This window comes from Dioscorea cayenensis, chromosome 12 (genome assembly GCF_009730915.1).
Source record: "Dioscorea cayenensis subsp. rotundata cultivar TDr96_F1 chromosome 12, TDr96_F1_v2_PseudoChromosome.rev07_lg8_w22 25.fasta, whole genome shotgun sequence".
NCBI classification, from domain to species: domain Eukaryota; kingdom Viridiplantae; phylum Streptophyta; class Magnoliopsida; order Dioscoreales; family Dioscoreaceae; genus Dioscorea; species Dioscorea cayenensis.
Window position 1 is genome coordinate 9,789,978 of NC_052482.1, and position 17,042 is coordinate 9,807,019.

Below are 17,042 nucleotides of genomic sequence, written 5' to 3' on the forward strand. Positions count from 1 at the left end.
TTCCTTTCTTATTTGATGTTTTATCTTCTGATGTTTCTTGAATGAAAACCTTTGTTGCTTTTCAAAATATATATATATATATATATATATAGTTCCTCTAATTTATTTGGTTCATTTGAAGAGTCAACTGAATCTTATATTAAAAAAAATGAAGTTCAAAAAATTAAATATCAAAAAATAAGAATAAAAGTGAATCAACTGAATCGACCAAAACATATTTGAATAGCATCAGACCAACTGACTAATGGTTTTCAAGTGCTTAGGTCTAGTTTAATAGGCTTGGCTTAAACAACAATTTCTCTAATAATACAGTGATGATATATAATTATTAGTGTTCTAAGGAGAAATGTGAATTCTAGATTTGAGTGCACATAATTCAATTAGACTTGATCTTAAGAATTATATAGATTTTGTTAGGCTTAATTGTTGTACATGTCTCTGTAATTATGTATTTTTTGTCCTTTTAGTCCTTGCAATATTTTTAGGTACAATTAAGTCCTCATATTTAGTCGAGTTGGGTCATTTTAGTCCGCGGTGTAGATGGGCAAATGTAAATTGCAAGGACTTAATTGTACCTAAAAATATTAGAAGGAATAAAAAGACAGAAAGTACACAATTATAGGGACCCGTAAGACAATTAAACCATTTTGTTAGTACATGTACAAATTAAATATATATTAATAATTTCATATATTTTTAATACATTCGACTTTCACAAATATAGACTACTTCTACAACAAGATAATTGGTATTTTATTAATTCTACTCCCTATTCAAAGGTCAGATAAGGTATAGTGTTGGTAAACATTTTATTTTTTGAAAAAAAAAAATTCTCATTTTCACTTAATGCTTTGTTATTTGGTTTTTTTCCCCTCATTTTTCACTTGACTTCTACTTCTAATTATATAAATATCAAGAAATCCTTGTAATTTTAGTATTTTTTGTAATTTATGAAATAAAACGTAAAAATCTTTCATTGATAATTTATGTTTAATTTATTCAAAAAATAATAATTTATGTTTAAAAACAAAAGTTCATAATAACGAACATCATTAATTCGGCCAAGCCCTATCTTTGATGAACATATATAAGTGGAAACCAATATATCAATTTTAATAATTTTCCATATTACACCATGAAAATTAAATTAACAAGCGGTAACAATAACAGCATGGAGTAAATGAACATCCACTTTTATTGAATTAACAATCAAATTACACATATTTCCGCTTGTACTTAAATTTAATCCATCTATAGCCTGTTGGTCTTAGCAAGGAAAAGCACACTGCAGGATGTTGCGGCAGGAATGAAGACTTCATCAGAAATATATGCGGTGGGGCCCGGAAGTACTCTTTTAGCAAGAAGTGCGATCATCGGTGCACAAAATATGCCTAAGAAGATGTCCTTGGCAGATTGCCCCACATGCAGACTATCCATCTTAATCACCTCTGTTATTATATCCCTAAACTCCTTCTTTGTTAAGAAGTCTCCACTCGTATGGAATCTCTGAAATATAATGAAGAACAAGCATCGAACTAAAGCAAACTATTATAATGAATGGAGCATTCAATAACTTCATTTGCTTTTTCAGAATATGATTTTTCACCTTGTAATCTAGTGATTAATTTTTTCATAACAGGCAACAATTACCAATATTTAAGAGTTTGTCAAAAAAACAAACAATTACGAAAGTGTACTAGTTATAATGGTTTATTAACCACTAAGAATTTATTAAGTCGGCTAAATGTCACATGGATTAAAAAAAATCTGCCACATATAAATTCTAAAGATTTACGAAAACCATACTGAGTTAATAAATACTCCTCCTACATAGGATCCACTGAAACTCATTAGAAAGTACTTATATTTAAAAACATTATATGAACAGTACTTTAAATAAAGCCGTAGACTCCAAGTTTCAACCCCACGACTTCGTTTTACCTCATTCTTGTAGAGCATGGAGTAAAAATTTATGCCTCGCATTAATTTGCCTACTTTCAATTTTCATTTTATTATTTAAGTCCTTGAAATATCTAATATATGTGTTGTTGTAAAAACTTGATATTAATTAAACATACTGCAGCAAAAGACTTCTCTACCATATATTCGTCTGTAACCAATTTTTTTGACATATGCATGCATGTTAGGTAAGATGGGATGGAAGAAATCAATTAACCAGAATGTAAAAAAAAAAAAAAATGAATTACAATAAATAAATTTGACCCTTATTTAGGCATGTTGAAATTTCTCTTCCCAAATATTTTTGTTAGAGATATATATGAAATGGCTATATAAATAAATTTATCCTAAAAATAATTTTTGATTAACTTCCTTATCCTCTGACTTCATAAATAAGTTTATTTCTTAAATATAGACATCGAGAGAGAAATTCGGTAGATAAACTAAGGCTGTGTTTGATTGCCTTTTTTTTCTGAAAAAATTTTTAAAGGGTCATTTTCTAGCTAAATAGGCTATTTGTTTGCCAAAATTTATCGTGGAAAATTTTTCCACAAACTCGATCACGTAACCCTATTTTCCCTCTCTTTTAAATTTTTAAATAAAAAGTTATTTTAAATATTTCAAATCGCACTTCATTTTTCCACATAGCCCCTTACGTTTTCCCTGGAAAACTTTTTCTAGGAGACAGGAAAAATTTTCCACTGATTTGAGGGAAAATAGGGTTACGTGCTTTTCTTTTAAATTTAAAAAAAAGATAAATTAAATAACTTGATAATATTTTAAATAAATTTATCCAGATCAGTGAATATATCCTGTGGCATTTTGATAATAAGATTCAATTCCACGTAGCCCCGTTTATAATTTTAATAATTTTAAAAAAATTCATGGAAAATGTGACTTTTTTTAGGGAAAATTGATGCAGTTAAACAACAAATGAGATTTTTTCCACGAAAAATGTTTCATTTTCCGTGGAAAATAAGAGCAATCAAATAACAAAATCTGAGTTTTTCATGGAATTTTTTTTTATTTTCTAACTAGAAAATAATGCAAATCAAACAACTATTTTTTCATTTTCCATGGGAAAAAAATTTCAGCCATTTTCCATGTTGTCAATCAAATACAGCCTAATTTTTTTTAAGATTTTTGTTTATTTATCCCATTTATTTATAGTCTTTAGGCCTTCAGCATATTTTAATAGCCAAAATATTATGAATAATTATAACTTCAAGTGCTAAATAGGCTGAAAAGTCATTTGCAGTAATTATGACGGCAAATAATACTATGAAATTTAAATGTTCAAAGCATATATATATATATATATATATAACAACAAGGTTATCAAATAAAATTTTCACTTAATTCTAATTTATTATTATATGAAAAAAAAGAGGTAATTAAACTCAATGATACACGTGTGAGAATCTAGGATATATATATCTATATATATATATGTTATAAGACCATATATGTAATTTAAATATTTTCTAGTAGATACATAAAAGTTGAAACTAATTCTAATATAATACATTACAAATAAATTTTTTTTATAAGTTAAAAAAAATATTATGTATCCAGGTTAAAAGGCACCAACAATTGTCTAGAAGGAATATAGATAAATTTAGGAAAAAGGTGACAAATAATATTTGAAAAATGTGTAAGCGTAACTAATTTAGTTTTTCTTTTTACAAGTGATATTTTAAATTAAATAATAAGTATAAATAATTTAAGCTACCAACTATTATTTAATCTAATAGTATTGGGTCTCTTACATAAGGTATTCATATCTTGCTGATGAGGTTGGTTCAAATTTTATTTACACAAAGTGAAGATACATGTATTGTTGACCATGTAATTACGCTCTACATATGTGCCTGCCTCTAATACATGCCTTATATACATCCGTCAAAAAAATAAATAGATAGTTTATAAGCTATTTTTCAGGGATGGCTAGTAAATTTTAAGTGCACCCATTTCAAGTATTTTATATAATTGTTCAACTTACACACAAATTGCTTAATTTTACGAAAATAAATTATCTGCACATATATAATATATAAAACTAAACTAAAAATAAAAGGACAATAAATTACTTACCCTATATGCTTCACTAAGTTTCTCTCTCTCTGGTAATTCTAATAGCATTGCCCGACTTTTTTTGCTAATTTTCCTGTTACATGCATTCTTATAAGTTTAGGCGTATCATGCAATCATTACACATGCATATAGCATCTTACATTAGCACGTATAAATGAAAATTCTTTAAATATACCATCAAAAAATTGAGGATTATGTCTTATATAGTTTATTCATTGTTGTTTTTTTAAAGAAAAAAACCACTACATAAATGTTTTAATTTCATGCCCATTAATTAGATATGAGAATTCCTGTAGAAAGGTTTGCATCACAAAATTTCTATAACTATATATTCCATGTGTCCTTAAATAAACTGTTGCCAAAGAAAATCATCAAAGTCTAACAAAATTCATATCAGTATAACTTTCTAAAATAATTAAATACAAATAAGGTTGTGTCTGTAATTATTAAATTAAAAAAATTATGACTGTAATCCTCAACCAAAAAAAAAAAAAAAAATTTGCAACCCCAAAATTAGTATTCCTCAAGATTTAAATATGGTTTAAAAGTTGAAGTTATGCATAATAAATCTCATCATCAATAATAAAAATATAATTTTTTATTACTCTGTTAGTTAGTCAACTATAGTGATATAGAAGCAAAATTTTGGGGTTTCGGTGTGCATAGACAATTATAAAATATTTTTAAGTTACTCAGGAAAAAGCTAACTTAAATCTTACAAAATTTTAAAAAGATATTACAACAACTAGAATATACTAGTATCTAAAAGAAATAGATCAAAAGTATTGAACTTCGCATTTTAATAGAATCCAAATTTAATTCAAAGAAATATATCTAAAAGAATAAAATTTCTATTTCTTAGTTAAGTAAACCAAAAGATAATTTGAATACTCAAAAGTGAAACTGTAAATGTTTATATCCTTCATATCCATATATTAGTAAATGATGCATATTTTTCAATTTAGTGAAGATCATATAAAGCTGATATTAATATTTTAGAACATGACAAAAAAATGGTTTTGATTTGTATAACGAGGAAAAAAGGTTAATATTTTAATCGGTATCGATTAAAATATATATATATATGCAAATAATTTTTAATTAAATTTAATTAAATTATTATCTGAGCACCACAGCAACTAAGATGTGACCAAGAAAAAAAATTGAGATGATTTGCATAATAGTTGTTTTTGAAAGAATATGATTTTCTTTCTTATTAAGGTTATACCAAATTTGTCAAACTTATACTATTAATTAGTTGAATCTAATTGAATAGTTTTGGAGAAAATTAGGTGTGCAATAGATGACGTTTATGTAGTTCATTGTTGGATTTTTAACACTTGTCGTGAGATGGATAATTTAATAAAAAAAATAAAGATATTATGAAAAAATTGTTGAGTTTTAATATATTTTTATTATATATGTCAAAAACTGATTGGACACTACATCAATTACACCTATTACACTATATTTAAGTTGATCTCATAGTTTTTTTATAGTTATAAGCATATGTAATAGTTATAGTTATATTGTATTTGAAATCAATTTACAACCTCGACAGACGCTTTTTGAAGGTTTATAGTATTTTTATTTTTTTTCAAAATAAACGTAAGATTTAAAATTTATTTATTTATTATTTTAAGAGATGTGTAAAGTGTAAACTACAACTAAGCTGGGATGATCAGACTTTGCCACATCCCCGACATTCTCTTGGCATCAAAATATTTATTAATTTATTTTTAAAAATAATTTAAGATATTAATAAGAAATGAGTTATCAAAATGAACTAGAAAAATAAAATTTTGACTCGGGAAAAAAAAAGTTTTCCCCCTTTATTTCAAAAATATAAATTTTAAAAATCATATATTACATTGAATATAGATTAAAAATCCAATATTTTAGTTGCTACAATAATAATAAAGAAATTGGACTTACTCAATAATCTCGTAGACGATGTGGCAAAAGTGAGTATCACTATTGATTGTCACATTATTCTTAAAATATTCATTTATTTCATCCTCAATAAGTTTAATTAGCCCATTTTTATCTTTGTGTTCATCACTCTTTCCTGTTTAAAAAATAAATTGAATGAATGAATGAATAGATGAATAAATAAAATGTTAGAATAAAGCAATATATATATATATATATATATATATATGAAATCTCTGTAATATAGTTGTTTTAATATTTTTATGCTTTTTATGCTTTGATGAAAGATTTCTTAGATGATGATGTACCATGCATTTAATTATACATGCATCAGAGATTACATGGAATTTCGAAAATCTCGAAGACATAGTTTATTATTTTCTTTTCGTTTATATGTTTATAATCTCCAAATTTTGTATATATATATATATATATATATATATGTGTGTGTGTGTGTGTGTTAAATTGTTTTCCCCTATTATTTCTAACCTTGTACAGTTGTTATGCCAGCATTTATATCATTCATGTGACCAACAGACTCAAAGCATATTTATGCAATAATCATATATTTGCTAAATCTAGTAATTTAACCAGCGTCCTTGCTAAGATAAAAAAAAATGTAATAATTACATGAGGATTTTAGTCCCAAATAAAATCTTTTAAATAATAAAATTATAAATAAAATATTGTAATTTAAGAGGTTGAAATGCTCCCAGATCGCATGCCCAAAGGTTAGGGCAGAACACATAAATGTGAGCTTCTAGGGATTCTAAAGTGATTGACCTTTTGACTGGGTGCGAGCTCATTTTTAAAAGAAGATGTTTTAATTGAGTCAATGGAGATAATGATTGAATCCAAAGCTTCTATTGGAGTGAAGATTGTTTCAGCTGGGTCTAGTCCATTTCGGGGCTCCCTAATACTTCTGAGATGATGACCATGGATTTAGACCGCCTAGTGAGCAATATGGTCCGAATACTTAACACCACAAAACCAAAGTAAAAGGATGCTTGAGGACTCAACCAAGTCTGTTGGGCGTAGGTTGGAGTTTGTGAGACCCTGTGTTGGTAAAGTAGATGGTCCTAATAAGGTGGCATTAACTATTGATGCAGACTACTGTCTAGTGCTCTCAAGCCTTACCCTGGGTGTTATTTCCTCACTTGCACCTAGGGTCAGTAGTGTTCTAGTATGTTTGTACGATCAATACTTTATATGGTGTTTTGTGTTTAGGTTATCGAGTTCTAGGCATCGTATTCTTTGTTTTATTTTAATGCAAGTAATTTATCCATATTTAAAAAAAAATAAAAATAAAAGAATAGGCAAACATGTGCGGAAATTATTTTGATTTTAATTATATAAGAAAACACGAATCTATGCCTATCAATATGCCCGCTGCGTGTTCCTATGGGTGTATTCATAATTTTTACTTAAAAATTATAATTTACAGCTAAAAATTAATTAAAAAAACTACACCAAATTGTTTAACTTAATAACAAGAAAACTTCATCATAAACCTCAATTTACTTAATAAATAATTAAGTTATTAAGAATTAAATTAAAAAAATTAAGAGTTAAAAAATTAAATGTGACATTATTATATGTATTGCAACCACATGTGGATAAGCATGATTTCTTTATTGCTCATTCTTCTGGCAGGTAAAAGTAAATTTTAATGAATAATAAAAAATTATCGTCCATATGATCCATGATACAAAATTCAGATATTATTTAGGGGTTATATTTATATTTTGAGACCATCAAGTTTTTTTTCCAAAATTGGATTTTGAATAACTACCAATATTGCAATCATATAGCCAATAACTAATACATTGAATTTATAGAAATTTTAAAATTGACATCACAAAATTGTATATTAGGAAAGTTCATATTTTAAAGAGATAATTGAAGGGCAGAAGATTTGATGTATCATATAAATATTATATGTTACGAATCATGGAAACATTAAGGTTAATCTAAAAGAGGATGACTAACAAGGGATAACCCAAGCTGTTATCTTGTGGGCAAAAATAACTAATAAACCAATTTCAAGTTGATGATACATACTTTCATTCTAAATAAATAAATAAATGAATAGATAAACAAAGAATAAATTAATAAAACATGATTAGAACGTAATGGGAGTAGAGGCTTACTAGATGTTAATTTGTTCATGGCCTGCCCCATCTTTAATTTTTATTCTTGGGAGATAAATAGATGGATAAAGATTTAAACTTGTGGTCTGCCAATAATGTAAGGCAGAAAGAGTAACCTGAAGGCTGTTTAAATGTCTTCAAGGCAAATAGATTTATTTATAGTTCGTTGTTTGGGCCACCTAGGAAAGCATTGCCTTGCCATGAAGCAATATCAAGTAACATGAAGCACGCCAAGTGACTCCAAAGCAAGATAAAAGTCCAATCCCTAACTTGACTCAAAGCATAACATTTGAAAGCCTTGTAAACCAAAAGTGCTTATTACCATTCATAACAACACCTATTCTTTTTAGGTGATTTTTTTTTTTAATAAATTTTATCTACATCTATTCACAAATAAATAATATAATTTTACCTTTTTTTAAAAAAAAAACCTAAAACAGTTTACTTTATTAAAAATAAAATAAAATCCATCCTTGGTTTTGAAGTTTTGATGTTAGAAGTAATTCTTAACCCAAAATATTTATAAAAAAAATAATTTAACAAATACTAATTATAATAGGCTCGGAACCATCAAGAATCTTGTGCTATTATCATAGTATTCATTACTCGTTCTTGACTCGATGATAGCTAATATTTTCAGTAGAATCTCAACTCCACCACAAGGCAATGACATTTTTTGGTTTCTTAATGATGGTGGGTCCTAATACTTGGCAAATTATCTGGAAAAGAGCTTGCTGCTCTTGCAAAGTCATCTCTTCAATCGATTCCACTGCTCTTTGTAGTACAAATTTGGAATTTCTTCACTCAGGTTTTTGGTTAAAATTGTTCCAAATTATGGTGGATAAATTAAAATTAGAGCGATGTTATATTTACATAATAGATTTATCGAATACGTTTCCAGAATGACGTGGATGTCAATTTACCAACCACGTCATCATCCAAGTCATTCTTTTATATATAAACTTGAAATTCAAATATTAAAAATCCCTAAAATTTTAAAATTATAAAAATTTATAAAACAATATTTAAAATTCTAAAATCTTAAACCAAAATACTACATAATCCTATATTCAAAAGTTTAAAAACTTAAACTCTAAATAATAAATACGAAACCCTAAACCCTAATTCGTAAATAATCTTAAGCTCTAAAGCCTAAATAATAAATCACAACCCCTGTAGGGTTTAGGGAGAGAGATTTTTTTATTTATCATTTATAATTAAGGATTTAAATTTAAGATTTAAATGATAAAGAGAAATTCAACTTTTTTAAAATATAAAAAATAAAAAGAGAGATACAATAGCGTGTATGCTAATAATGATGACAACTTGATATTCATATCATTTGGGAAACCTATTCATAGTTCTTAAACTATTAATTGTAGAGCATTCTAGTTGATTTTATAATAACAAAAATATAGTATTTCTAAAATTTTATGGGATTCAAAAAAATTTATTTTTGAAAAAACTTAAAGATAGTGTAATTGTTTGTATACACCCATGCCCATAGAATTTGGTGTTTTGCCATTCTATTATTAGAAATGCGAATTTTTATTGATAACATAAATTCTGGCACCAACCGTGAACAATTGAACATTATTGATTTCATTTTTAATTCATAAAAATAAATAATCAAGTGATTAAATAGGTTCCTTTACTAATTAATTTGAAAAATAATTTAAATTTTAATTAATATTAACTAAATTGAAGCTCGGTCGAATGAGAAAGACCTGAAACTCGTAATTTTAAAACATACAATACAACCTTTGTTTTGTTATTTCTTACCTTAACAAGCCCCGACTACGTTTCTGATTTCACAAATAGAATTGATTTCTTGTTCCAGTTATCTTTGATAAGTGAATAAATAAATTAAAAAAAAAAAAACTGAACAATCTCATAACATATTAAAAGATGGATAACAGAAAAGAACACGCCCCCTTTGTTTAAAGACAGGAAGTTCAGGTCAACTAAAGCCTGATCAGTTTAAACTTTTGATCCCGAAGTGAGTCCTGTCAGATACATCAAAGAAAGCTCTGCTTCTTCACCAAATTTAGATCATGTTGTGCATGCTTCAATTTCATGCATTTTTCCCAATTGATGGTAGCTGCTGATCAATTGGTGATAGTAACTTGGGAGAAGTTTGTACTACAAAGGTAAAACTTCCAATCATAGAGGCAAAAGGCCTTAGTCTCAGTTCAAAGCTAGAAGTTTTTATGCTTAGAATATCCGGATACAGTCCTCTCAATTTCTCTCATTATTTATGCTGATCTCAATTTACAATATCAAAGAGGAGCATGACGGCCGGTGAAAAACCTTTTTATGAGGTGGCACCACAGTATAAGCAGGCGGTGTGAATGAGCTTCTCCTTAAACATTAACCCCGATTCTCTGTGCAACCTGCAACAAAATTCCAATCAGTAGATGAAACATTATATATAGAGATTTTTATACTTTTCTCTCACAACAACAAGAAACCGAATGTTCATAGTATAAAAAATTTGGGTTCCATTGTAAGACTCATTCAGCAAGTCGTAAGGTGATCTAAATGGTCCTAAAATAGTCCATACAGGCATTCTTTTCCATCATTGGTCACAATGCAAGCATCATTTTGTTCCTGATTCATTAATCCATTCAAAGTGAAATGCGAAAAGATTACCTTCTGTGCTTATGTGGCTGAATAAGTGAACCTTTTGCTCATATCAATCAAATACCAGAACAGCACATTTCAATGCTATGAGGAACTGAACTCTAAAGCTGGAGTGTACTTTATATTTATTGTGTGAGAAAGATAAAGAATTTACCTCCTTGAATGAGTGGACATCACTACCCCAAAGCCATGCATCACAACCTGCATCCCTAGCACCCCATATATCATTCCTGCGATCATCCCCTACATGCACTGTATCCTCAGGATTTACTCCCAGGAGCTCACATGCTTTTATAAAAATTGTGGGGTTTGGTTTTTCAGCTTCTACCTGTTCCAGATCAATTGTCAGAATGGGCATACAACATGATTAATATCGCAAAGAATAGGAATCAGATCTTATAAGCATAATGATGATAAGCAAAATAACCAGACTAGAAAAAAATCAGCCAGTTGAAAAAATCCTACTCTAGTGCGATTTAGCCTAATCATTCACCATCCAAAACCATTACAAAATAGCAAAATCACAACCAAAAATAATACCCAATTGCCAATATCTCACGAGTGATTAAAGACATTGAGGATACTGCTATTTCAATGGAAAAAATACAAAGCAAAAATGATGAAGTCAGAAAACAAATTGGCTGGAAGAGAAAAGAATTGAAGCTTTTGCTAGGTACTTTCATTGCAAATTGGCAAAAGATCAGATCTTCATGATTATACTAAATTACATCTCTCACGTTTTTGTAGATGGAATATTTTCAAATTTTTATTTTCTATTTTTTCGCAGATCAGATATTTTTCGTCACTATAATACTATTGTTCACCTCATAATAATATCCTGAATATTAAAATATATATTTTTCCAACTGACTAGAACACTAGGAGTTCAATGCCAACATAGTTAAGGGTTCACATGACCTGGCGACTAGAGCACTAGGCCATCTAATTGTATAACTAGTTCTAAATGCTGGCAATCCATAGGCCTACAAAAGCTAAGATTCTCACAGAATAGAATGTTGCGTGCAAGTTAATTTGAGTGGATGAAATAAGTTATTATATGTATCATCTACCTCAGCTGAGACTGCAATAGCATCGAACCAGTGATCACATCTCAGTGCTTGCAAAAGAGGCCGCAGACGGGTGTCAAAGTTCGACACAACAGCAGATTTCACTCCAGCTTTCTTCAGGGCTTTAAAAACTTCTTCAGCATCAGGATCAACAAGGTGCCATGCCTAACAAGTTAAAAATAATTTGGAAACAGCTTGGTCACAGCAACATCAGTTATTGAGAATGTTTAAAGCATTTAATCAAGACTACCCACTTTATTAGTTGTGTAATAGTGATACACCTCCTCAAAGTACTCTGAATCTGAACACCCTGTTGAAGAGCTGACTATGAATTGCCAAAAGGGTCTTCCATCATCCACATACCTGAAAACGGAATTAAAATGAAGAAAACAACATAAACTTCTCTATGACAGGAACCACTGTGCACAAATAAATTATAGACTATGCAGACAATACTTCAGTATATTCAAGCTTGCCAAAATGTTTGCATTAATCTGATAAATGGCAAAAGGTTAGCTGATTTTGACTAGTGCAAAAGGACTCAATATCCAACAAATGATTAGGCAGCACAACTTGATCATAGGATAATGAGAATTTACACAACATACTAGTAGGACTTGTTTTTCACAAAGAATAAAAGAAAATCACCAAGAATGCATTAGTTCTCCAAACATAAAATCCATGGAATTTACCTACCAAATTGCTAGCACTCTACATAACAAGACAATTAATAAAGGCATATCCAGGGCATGTCACAGAAGAGAAAGAAAGCCCCATCTAATTATAAAATTCCTTCTATTTGAGGTTTAAATGACTTTAGAAAACATGAAGATGTTATAAAGTAAACCACAATACAACAGAATAAAAAAATATGCACATGCACAGAACTAAATATGTTCATATGAATCAAAGCAAGCTTACAAAATGTCGAGAACTAAACATGAACAATAACTCTATGCCAAAGGAGGGAAATGCCATTACATGAGAGGTTGAAAGGGGAATGTAGGTAGCAATGATAAGAGATGAAACGTAAGAAGGCACAAAAGAGTGTATAAGAGAAAGATGTGATGCTGAATGTTCATCAATGAGTGCTAAATTAAGCAAATATTTGACAGGAGAGCTAATGCGACCAAATAAAATGATGGAATCACCTGCCCTACCCTTGCACACTTTCCCACTTTGGCCCCTATTTAAAGCTAACCTCTACCCTACAAGGTAATGGCATTTAGGAAGAGAGTGGTGATGCCAAACAAAAGCAATGGAACATAGTGAAAGTTTCCTTCTCCTTTCTTTCATTGACACTAGAGGGAAATATGGGGCTTTTCTTCTTTCTCTATTTTCACAAAACCAGTCTCTGCAAGAACATGGAACCAATGCAGCCCCAAAATTATATGCCAAGCAGAGATAGTGCCAAGGAAAGGATGAAGAGTTTGAAAGGGGAACAATTAACACAATAGGTGATCAAATGTTGCCAAACATCGCACAATTATATTCATTACATAATTTCATTTAAACAAAAATCACAAGAAAACTTTTTCCTCTGCAAAACACCGAAAATCTCTGAAAATATAGCTTTTGCTCCAACTTGGAGACTTTGGCAAAACCAATTTTTAGAAAAGCAATAGTAAAGGCAAAACAAGGCTGCCTTGATTCTACTTATAAAGTACATGGGACATTTAATTACTACAATAATATGCTACTCTAAATTAGTTTAGACGTATATATTTTTTTTAAGAAAACTCATTTTGTTTCACATTAATTAGTTAATGTGATGAAATTATGCCACAAATAAACTATAAATGGTTAGCTTTGAGGCTTAGTATACACTTAGCCTTGGCAAATAAACCATTAGCTTAACTAAATTAGACCATGGTGTCAATCATAGAATACTAAGCTTTGGACTCACAACAAATTAAATATAGGCAGTATTATTTAGTGTACTGAGCCTTAATTGGTACCTAGGCTAAATTATGGAGTTAAACACAAAGCTTATCAAGCTCGGCATGCATTAGAAACTAATAAAGGACAGATTTTTGAGGCATTAGCTTAATTAAGTGGAGATGTAATTAAGTTAAGACGTCACAAGTAAATCATATACTTAGATACTTGAGTCTATGGGTAATCAAACATGTCTATATGAATGAGTCTGCAATCATTCAAAATCTGCCAAATTTGGCTAAGTTTAAATCCACTAAGCTGCCATAATTTCAATTTAGCTTATGCCATATTTTGAAGATGGTTTTTATATGAAGGGATGTTTTGAAAATGTTCCAGTTTTTTTTTTTCCTTTAGTTTTTCTTTGTCTGTATATATTTCTATTTTTTAAATCAAACATAGTTGCATGTTGATCCTTCAACGAAAGGTAAAATGCCAAAACATTTCAAAGCGGAAAAACTCCCTCACCTTCTTCAACATACTGTATCCTTCATACTAGTTTCTTATTATTTATCTCTCTGTGTTTGTAATCATCCTAACAGCAAACCATCACATCACATCCACACTATCTTCGCATGCTTATTTCTATCTGTGTTGGCATGGCTTAAAAATATCCTTTAGAACTCAAGGTTAATTACCAACTACAATAATTTAGTTACCTAAAACTCCCAATATTCATAAAGAAGGTTTTAAGTGGGTTGTGTAAATTAGGTATTTCTCTTTTGTCTTGCAGGTGCAAGACCTTTAAGTTTAAATAAAAACTAATGGTTACTGTTTGTTCAAGAGGATAGCCTGATCAGGACCAAAGCAAACCTGGGTGAACATATAGGTAACGAAATGATCTGTCTCTTTTAGTACAATAGACTTACCAACTTACCAATATACAACTTACTCAAAAATTTAAGCAAAATAAATCCAAATTTCAAAATTTCAACTTAGCTTTTGTCAACCACCTCATAAGGTTCAGGTAGTATAAACATGGAAAAACTAATTGGACAAAGATTACAATAAATGTTGTTAACATGAAAGCATACCGCTGGCCTATGACTACATGGAATATAGGAAACACCTCATCAAGGATATCTACTTCTAATATTCCACTATCTATTATGTTGAATTGATTTCCCAATTATGCATGATTAAGTTTATGAAAAAAAAAAGGACCATATGAATTCAAGTTCAATGCTTAATGGGACTATTTTAAATTACATTTCCTACATAAACTTGAATATTGCAAGAATGAAGATGTCATCTACTAATGTTAGGTCCCTTATCATTTATACTTATCACAGCTGTAATAAGACATTAGCAACATGTTAGTTTTATTATTAGTTAAGCCCAAAAAGAAAGATGGATTTTTAACAAGTCTGTTTATTAAATTTTAGAAGAAGATAAGTTGCTTGTGACCTAAGAGATAGCTATGGATAAGGCTGGAACTCTATCCCAAGTTCAATAATATATAATTAGTATATAAACCAAGTTCAGACATTAATAAATTAGTGCTGTTCTAGTTAAATATAAATGAGCATATTCCAAAATTTTAGGAGAAGATATGTAGTTTAGGGTTAGGATAAGAATAAGGTTCTATTCTGAATTTTAAGCATCCTATATATACAAAAACCAAGTTCAGAATCAGTCATGTTTCCACACCAAATTCTAAATAATGGGGTTGGGATTCTCTCCAGTGTTCCGTGGTAGGCTGTATCACATCAACCAACATGAAGTAACCCTTTTGCAATAATATAACTATTGCAATAATATATCATATGAAATTGAATTAACAGAGTTGCTCAGTGCAATACTCCCAATGCAGTAACAAAAACAATTTTCTTTTGAACAACATTTAGAGTGAAAACTGAAAGCAGTTCCTATGCCTGTTCTTTCAGATGTTATAATGGGATTCATCACCCTTCTGGATTTTACAGGAGATCATATACATGTATAAAAACATTTTCAAATTGTTTAACCAAACTCTTTGACAACTTCTGACTAACCAGCAAAAAGGGTGTGGTTTAATCAGCCTATCAATCAACAGATTCAAAAATTAGAATTTGAATTAGCATGGACGACACATTCACAACAAAAATCAACAATTAGAACAGGATTCATCATGCATTATAAAACAATGGTAAAAGAAAATCACAGTTAAGAACAGACCTAAGCCGAGATCGTCCCCAAGGCTGCTCATACGCCCACCGGTACCGATCCAAAATTTCATCCTCAGAGTACATGACCCCATATTTCTTTCCAATCGTTCTATAAATCTTAAAAATCCAACAAAAATCCAAACACACCAATCAAACACCACAACCCTTTCCCACAAACACTACACACACCAGATCGAAGACATTAATTAAAAAAAAAAAATGCAAACCTGAGCCATGGGCTGGGAGGGAACAAGCAGGGTGCCGACCGCGTCGACCAGCACCGCCCTGTGAGTGATCTCTCCATAAAGAGATTTTCGGTACTCCTCGTACTCCTTCTCCACCACCGCCTCGGAAGAGTAGCGGCAAAGCTGATGGACGCCGGCAGCAACAGCGATTTTCGGGGTAAGAGAGATGGCGAGAAGAGAGTTCTTGAGAAGCTTGGGCGAAGTCACCATCATCGAAGAAGGGTTTGGAGCTCGAGGTCGCAAAGAGGAGACGACGGAGTGTTTCTCATGAGAGGATGATGATGATGATGATGATGATGATGATGAGAACGAAAGCGAAAAACAACAAATGTTACTGGTTTGAGAACGTGCCTGTTTCTAGAGAGTCTGGCTTTCGTGCTCTGTTTGTGTTAATATATAGTGCAGCGGAAGCTCTCTGCCACGCATTTTTCGTTTTCGTTTTCGTTTTCTATTGCTTCCTTTTCCGAGTTTGCAAGCAAATTTAAAAAAAAACCCTATCCAATTGTTTATTATTATTATTATTATTATGATGTTTATCCGAAATTTGTATGATTTTATTTTTATTTTTATTTTTATTTTTTATTTTTTTTTGCACGAAAAACACCGGATATCAAGAGATAGGTATAGTGGTGCATCAATTATGGTTGTTTAACAACTCCTAAAAATTTATTAACTTAGTTAGATGTCATATGGTGTGATTAAAGTCCAATCATATATGTACCCAAAAGATATTTCAGAACCAAAACGAGTTGAAATAATCCCTGCCATGTAACTGTGGAGAGGAGGGAAAAGACATGCTGCCACAAGGGTTATGAACGGTAAACAGTAATCTTTATATAGTATATTACAGTGTATACACAATACTACAAT

At 30.0% G+C, this 17,042-nt stretch overlaps 2 protein-coding genes across 2 annotated transcripts; both read right to left on the bottom strand.

Moving 5' to 3' along the window:
* Window positions 1-1,177: 1,177 nt before the first annotated feature.
* Window positions 1,178-8,264, bottom strand: LOC120273947. Its single transcript, XM_039280696.1, has 4 exons — window positions 8,136-8,264; window positions 5,989-6,121; window positions 4,054-4,126; window positions 1,178-1,506 (listed from the first exon to the last, which is right to left on the bottom strand). Exons 1-4 carry the CDS (start codon window positions 8,164-8,166, stop codon window positions 1,252-1,254), a joined length of 492 nt encoding a protein of 163 aa, XP_039136630.1. The 5' UTR covers window positions 8,167-8,264; the 3' UTR covers window positions 1,178-1,251.
* Window positions 8,265-10,001: 1,737 nt separating this feature from the next.
* Window positions 10,002-16,592, bottom strand: LOC120274125 (N-acylneuraminate-9-phosphatase). Its single transcript, XM_039280885.1, has 6 exons — window positions 16,155-16,592; window positions 15,938-16,044; window positions 12,100-12,208; window positions 11,849-12,010; window positions 10,933-11,106; window positions 10,002-10,528 (listed from the first exon to the last, which is right to left on the bottom strand). Exons 1-6 carry the CDS (start codon window positions 16,383-16,385, stop codon window positions 10,499-10,501), a joined length of 813 nt encoding a protein of 270 aa, XP_039136819.1. The 5' UTR covers window positions 16,386-16,592; the 3' UTR covers window positions 10,002-10,498.
* Between the last annotated feature and the right edge of the window lie 450 nt (window positions 16,593-17,042).